This window comes from Rhododendron vialii, chromosome 9a (genome assembly GCF_030253575.1).
Source record: "Rhododendron vialii isolate Sample 1 chromosome 9a, ASM3025357v1".
NCBI lineage: Eukaryota > Viridiplantae > Streptophyta > Magnoliopsida > Ericales > Ericaceae > Rhododendron > Rhododendron vialii.
In genome coordinates this window covers 4058873-4066430 of record NC_080565.1, presented here as the reverse complement: position 1 = coordinate 4066430, position 7558 = coordinate 4058873, and the positions used below count along the sequence as shown (strand labels likewise).

The following is a 7558-nucleotide window of genomic DNA, read 5'->3' as shown; positions in this document are numbered from 1 at the left end:
AAAAATTATGGCAGAGGCGCTGGAGAGTAAAAAAAAGGGGGAGTGGGTCTTTTAATTCTAATCCATATTGAACCCATTTTTAACCCAACCCATTATAAAATATGGGCGAAGCCAAGATTTTCGATAAATGAGGTCGGAAATTTGAACTATGTGTAATTCACTTTTCTAGTTGCTAATTGAAAGAAACAGTTAGGATTAACAAGTTAATCTAAAAGTAGATATATATTAATAACAAGATTTACAATTGACCTCGACGACTTTTCATACTTCGGAAACAATGGATTATAGCCTCGTTTGTAATGGTTTCAAAAACATCTTTTTCTATATATACAACCAAACTATCATGCATCCATTGGTCACACATACGATTACGATCTTACTTTTTACAATCTTCATAGTGGAAAATGCTCTCTCTACCGTGGCTATGAGAGAGAGAGGGGAGAAGGAGATTCTTACCTTCCATGGAAATTTTGGTGCAGAGCAGTCAAGTAGAGATTAGGAGAAGAGTATGAAGAGATCATGTCGAACGAAACCATTGATTTATTTTGAGGAATGAACAAACTAGCATTATATTTGATAATTTTGTGGGTGAAGATTTTATTTTGACTCATTCTTTTTTCTAAGTACAAAATTTTCGTATAAGCTGGGGCAAAAACAAATTTTAAAGTGGGTCAAATTAGTAAAACTATGGTAAAAATTATACATATTCTTATGAAATTTGGCAACCAGTGGGTTGTCTGTCCTCCCTTGCCCCTATGTTCCTCTGCCTATGTGGACAGATATAGGCAAGGTAAAAAAATATGGGTTGGAATTGCTATTATATCATCAATCTAGATTCATATTTCTCGTGGGCTTGTTGCTGCCATTATTTCCGATTTTTCAAATATAAGAAGTTTAATTCGAGCCTCTACACATATCGCATCGAGGTGATTTCTTGTAATACTCACCTGGTTTTATTTTTAAAAAAAAATTATTTTACAAATGGGATCATTCGTGTGGACCAAAACGGCGTGTGGTGGCCAGTTACCGGATTTTGCCTTTCGGCGACTGTAGTGCTTCTCTCTCTCTATGGTCATCAAAACTCCCTTATCTTGAATCTAACTGTTCCCGCAAAAGCATTTCCATTTGATCCAATGTTCTTTTTCTCCTCAAGTGAAGAATAACCCATGGCTGAGTCCATCCTCATCGCTTCTGCTCAGACAATCCTGACGGCCTTGATTCCCCTCGCAAACCAGCAGATCAGCCTAGCATGGGGGTTCAAGGCAAACCTCGAAAAGCTCCGCCAAAGGTTAACTATGATTCAAGCTCTGTTATGTGACGCTGAGAAACGGGAAATAACATCACAACTCATGAAAGCGTGGCTGAAGAGCCTCGATGCTGTCACCAGCGATGCCGAGAATCTGCTGGACGAGTTGAAGTACGAAGCTAATCGAAGGGCGTTTGAGGTACGGAACCGATTGAGAAACAAGGTACGTGACTTCGTCTCTGGAAAAAATAATCCAGTCGCATTTCGTGTCAAGATGGCTAATAAGGTCGATGATATCAACTTGTTATTAGATGATGTTTGCAATATCGCAAAAGACATGGGTTTTACACCAGCAAATCACCTCGTAGGCACTAGTGGTGCCCAACCAAGGGTATTCCGGCGTACTGTACCATACATAGATGAATCAGTAGTTGTGGGGAGGGATGTTGATGTTTCGAAGGTGATAGACATGTTGCTCCCTTATGATGTGCAAGACGATTTATCTATCATTGCCGTTGTAGGAATGGCTGGGCTAGGGAAAACAACCCTTGCTCAACTAGTTTACAAACACGAGGATGTTGTGAGAAATTTTGGTAGTGCGAGAATGTGGATTTGTGTGTCTGATAATTTCAAGGTTGAAAGGCTGTTGAATGAGATGGTTGAATCCCTTACTGGAAACAAATCAGAGATACAAAACGTTCAAGGACTAGTGAAAAATCTTGGAAAAGAACTAAAATTGAAAAAGTATTTGCTTGTGTTAGACGATGTTTGGAATAGAAGTGAAAGTGAATGGGAGTGCGTGAGAAATTCATTGCTAGGAATTGGTGGCTCCAAGGGAAGCAAAATTTTAGTCACAACCCGGGGTATGGATGTGGTATCAACCATGCAAAAGATATCACCCTGTCTCACTCATCGTTTGCCCGGACTATCGCCTGAGGCTAGTTTGACCATGTTTAAGAAAAAAGCATTCGCCAATGGAGGACCAATGGAAACTCAGTCTTTGTTGGATATTGGTGCAAGAATGGTAGAAAAGTGTGAGGGTATGCCCTTAGCGATAAACTCATTGGGAGGCATATTGTGGTCTAAGAAGTATGAAAGTGATTGGCATGATGTCGAGAAGAGTGGAATATGGAGTACACTTGCAGATAGCAACCAAATCCTACCAATATTAAGGCTTAGTTTCGATGACTTACCATCACCTTCTTTAAAGCATTGTTTTGCTTATTGTTCTGTTTTTCCGAAGGGAAAAATTATAATAAAGGATGAGTTGATTCAGCTGTGGATGGCTCTAGGTTATCTTCAGCCTCCTTTAGGAACAAATCGGATAGCGGAAGATGTAGGTAATGAATATTTTAACGTCTTGTTGCACAGGTCATTGTTCCAAGAAGTTGAATTGGATGAGTATGATAATATTACATGTTGCAAGATGCATGATCTTGTGCATGATCTTGCTCTGACTGTCTCGGAGGGTAATTGTTTGACTTTGGAGGCTAGTGAGGCGAAGGACTATCCTGATGTTAAACATTTGTGGCTGTATCTTGGAGAAGAAACAAGGTTACAAATTTCAAAAGAAAATGTTGGAAAACTAAGGACATTGTTTTTAATCGGGCATCTCCCCATAAACACAGAAGATGTCAAATGTATACGGGTCTTGAGTATAGTAAAATCTGGTTTGGAAGAATTTCCGAGTTCAATATGGAAGTTCAAACATTTGAAATATCTTGACCTCTCCAATTCGTCTTTTGAAAAAGTGCCAGATTGTATTACAAAGCTCTATAATTTGGAAACCCTCAAATTGCCATATGTCACAGAGTTTCCAAAAAAATTTCACAAACTGGTAAGCATGCGACATCTTTGTATGGATGATAGCAATTCTAGTACAGGGATTCCAGCGTTGATTGGGGATTTGACTTCTTTGCAGACATTAACTTTCTTTGTTGTGGGTGATGATAAGGGCCATAAAATTGAGGAGTTGGGACGTTTGAGCAAGCTAAGAGGCAAGTTAAAGATTTACAATCTCCAACAAGTTAAAGAGAGAGAAGAAGCAAAAAAGGCAAATATGTTGGGGAAACCAAACATCCAAGAGTTGGTGTACCACTGGGCCCATGAGGACATTACGGAATTATGCGTTGAGCATGAAGAAGGGTTGGAAGGACTTCAACCACACAAGAACCTTAAGGGATTAATTCTTGCAGGTTTTGGAGGACTAAGGTTTGCGTCATGGATGCGAACAAGAGATGCTCGGTCTCTTCAAAATTTGGCGAGAATCAAATTGAAGGACTGCAGACTTTGTGAGCAAGTCCCAACACTTGGACACCTTCCACATCTTGAAATTGTTGAACTGGATGGCCTTCATAATCTGAGGCGTATTGGCTCTGAATTCTATGGATCAGGTGCTGACATTAACGCTAGTACTACCAGTAGCGGAGCAGCAGGAGCCGTTTTTCCAGCATTGAGAAAACTTGCTCTTCTTAATATGATGAACCTAGAAGAATGGTCAGAAATATCATCGTCGCCCGCCGATGCCACAAGTATGAAGGAGTTCTTTCCTCGCCTTGAGAATTTATCAATCTCGAGATGCCCCCGGTTGATAGCCATTCCTTGTAGTTCGTTATCCATCAAGGCCATAAAGATTTCATCCTTGAAAGCCTTTCATTTGCCCCTCGAAATGTCATATAGCCTGATGCATAGGCCCTCCTTGAATGTATTGACAGATCGGGAGTCGGAAAATATTCTGATTTTAGTTGAAGATCTGCTTGAAAAAAGCAGCAAATTCCTAAGATCTCTGGAAATACGGAGATTGAATAAGCTGCGTTATTTTCCGGCCCAATTACTAAAACTAACATCTCTGGAGAAGTTAAAGATAAGTGGTTGTGATAACCTAAGGTCTTTTTGTGAAGATACGGAAGCGGCAGTATTCAACTGCCTAAAGTCTCTTAAACAGCTCCACATTTATTCATGCCATCGGTTGATCGTGACAGACTCAAATGAATTGCACAGCCTCACATCCCTTCAGGATCTAACAATTCAATGGTGTCCAGGATTGGCAAGTTGTTGGGCAGAGGGGCTGTTCTGTCTCAGCAGCCTTCAAAGTTTGATGATAGGTGGATTCTCAGGGCTTGACTATTTCCCCTGGCCCTCCACAAGTGCTGATGCTCTATATTCATGGTATGAGAAAGAGTTCAAGCATTTGCCTGATCAACTTCAGCATCTCACTGCCTTGAAAGAGTTGCGAATTATGGATATCATGGAGTTGGAAGCTCTCGAGGATTGGTTGGGTAACCTTTTGTCTCTTCAATCGTTAACCCTTTGGAGTTGCCCTAACCTGATGAGTTTGCCCTCACTGGAAGCAATTCAATGCCTCACCAATTTACAAAATTTGAGTGTGATTGATTGTCCCCTTCTAAAGAAACGATTCGAAAGTGGCGAAGAGGGGCACAAGATCGCTCATATTCCTTCTGTCCAAATACTAGGTACATGATTTTGGGAATTGCTTATTTTCATGGTTCATTCTCTTCTCTTCTCTCTCTCTCTCTCCCTCTCCCTCTCCAACAAGATTTGCCATATTGCTCTTGTTTCTCTATCCGTCTCTTTCACTGTGTGCATAAGTGAAACTAATACATGGAAGATGTTGTCTAACCAAGTTTATTTTGCATTAATTTTCGAGCTTACAGATTGATAGATACTGCCATGAGCTAAATTGAATCCTCTTCAATTACATTTCATGAGGATAAAGCCTGAATAGTCGCCTGTCAATCAGGTAATTTCTCATTCTGCATTTTCTTTAAATTGCGTTTTTTTGGAGTACCATCTCTGTTCAACTTTAATAATCGGTTCTATTTTATAGGTTTCGATCATACACATCAAGCCATTTTGATGAGATGATGTCTACCTCCGGTAACAATCAAAGAACAGTGGCAGTGAGTCGTGATAACATTTGAAATAACTCTGTGGAAGAAAGAAGTAAATCTGGTATAACTTCAAAGAGTAGAACAACAAATCAGTTGTGCTTTTTTTTCCAAATCAATTTCGAACGTTTTCTTTTTCAGATTCTTTGCCATAAGCAAAATCTAAGGCACTCAAGGCAATAAATATTCTCAGAGGTCTGATTGTTATATACTTTTATCAACACTCCACACAAAGGTCCGAATGATCAACTCTGCTTACGGATGTTTTCCTTTAAAATTGTTTAAGAATCTTTGCTTGCTGGTTTCTGGCAAATTTCCTAGACTAATAAAGCTGAGACGTGAGCAGTTGCTGATTGGAAAGAAACTTTTTAAGGGCCGCTCAAAAGTGAAGCTATTGCTCATGGACTACAATGCCTAATCTCCGTTAGCAACAAAAGCGAATAATTCATTGTAAGCTGAATCGCTCTCACAACCTGAAATGGACATTGCATACAGTAAGTCAGTAGTTTTCTGTTTGATCAACCAGTCCATAATGTCTTAAGTAGCACTTTTCTTTTACCACTTTGTCCTTTCTTTGCAAATTGGTAACACTTATTAGATCAAAAGTTGGACTCTCTGCAATCAAATTAGGGTCCCATTTTGCTGATCGACTCCTCTCTCCCACTCTTTCTCAGATCCAGCAGTTTTACAGCCATTTTTTTTATTTATCTAAGACAAATTTGTACACACTGTCAAGCAGAAATTAAGGAGAACAAGTTGTGGTGGTACTTGGTCATGAACTTCGTGGGCTAGGTGAAAGAAGATATTCCTATCATGCATCATAGGAGGCCATTTAAATGGTAATTGCGAAAACAAATATTGGTTTTACTTTCTTGAACTTCGAAGTTTGGAATTTAAAGTTATGAAGAGCTCTCTGACGTGATGTGCTTATCAATGTTGGTGCTATTTATTAGCATGGGAATTATCGTGCTCTCTGACAATCCAAAAGGTTAATTTTCTCTAATCTCGAAATCTAATCTTGTGGTTTTTCTTTACATCCTCAGAAAACCGCCATTGCTGTCAATATGACCCTGACATTCGAGCATTTAGCCATGTTCTGCACTTGTGCATATTATGCAAGCCCGTTCATATGCCTCTTTAACATTAGTAATTTTTCACTTCTCCATTACCTGCATTAATTTACCATAGCTAGAAACAAAAATATCCAATGCTATGGTTTGGTTTATTGCTCATACCAGAAACAAAAACATCCAATGCAATGGTTTGGTTTACGTATGTGTCAAATTATTGTAGCATTGTTCAAGGGAAGTCATACTTAAGTGGTATCACGAATTTGTACGATGATAAGATCAACATGACTATTTACACCAATAATCATTATATAGGATCCCACAAAATGAACCTATTAGGAGCCCTTTTGGTGGTGACTGGCTCGCGAGTCTCAATTGTAATCACTAATCCTTGCGAAAGAATCTCCCAGATATATACGTATACAATTAGTTATAGAGATAAGAGAGAGTCGCAAACAGAAAGGTAATATGATTATGTAAAAATGATTCGGGCTAACTTTATCATCATCTTTGCTGCAGACCCCCAATTGCTTCGATTTGATTATGCTCGCTTGATTATGGGGACTGAATCAATTGCTAGTTGAAACTTGAAGTGATGGACTTCATGGACGCTCTAATTCAAGTCGGCTGCTTTGGTAGTTTGAGTTCCTAGGGTTCGTTATTGTTTGGATTCGTTATGCTTGAAATGGTTCTGCTGGTTTGGTTGTGTGCTACTAATGGACCTTTTTGTTTTGTTTACTTTTGCGAATAGCCGTGATGCAGAGGGAGGAGAAAGGTAGCGCGTCGGCTGGTTTTATCGTTTCTTCTTTGTCTTTCTTCTCCCTCTCAAATGGAAAGGTCATCATTCAGGTGAAGAGATTCGATAAAATGCTATAGCTCTTTTCATGATCGATCAGTTAACCCCTGTATTCTTTGTAACTAATTACCCGTGTAAACCTGCTTATCCTACTGTTATCTAATTTGGAGAGGATTAGAAAGGAGTTGATTTGGTGCATGGTGTTTGTAGTTTCAAAAATCTAACTGCAATTTGCCGTTTTTTCTATTTGCGATCGTTTTATATTCAGCATTCTCTGTTTTTTAGGGTTATTTGTGATGCTCTATATTCTTTTCATTTACCGAAGAATTATTAATTTCCTTTGATGCAGAGTGGGAAGGGAATTAGAAAAAACATGAAACGAGAGCAATGATAATTTGCAATGTTTGGGGAGGACAGTGGAATACGTTGCAATATAGGTGTGCGTAAGACATAACAAAGAACATAAATGGAGATGTACAACCTTCGGGTTGTACAGAGCTCCCAAAGAACACACGTGCCTAAGCAGTCAACAATATAC

The 7558-nt window shown here is 39.2% G+C and overlaps 1 protein-coding gene across 1 annotated transcript; it reads left to right on the top strand.

The window, feature by feature from the left end:
- The first annotated feature begins 1103 nt into the window (after positions 1-1103).
- LOC131301748 (putative disease resistance protein RGA4) lies at positions 1104-5389 on the top strand. Its single transcript, XM_058328148.1, has 3 exons — positions 1104-4719; positions 4921-5006; positions 5094-5389. Exons 1-2 carry the CDS (start codon positions 1167-1169, stop codon positions 4923-4925), a joined length of 3558 nt encoding a protein of 1185 aa, XP_058184131.1. The 5' UTR covers positions 1104-1166; the 3' UTR covers positions 4926-5006; positions 5094-5389.
- The last annotated feature ends 2169 nt before the right edge of the window (positions 5390-7558 follow it).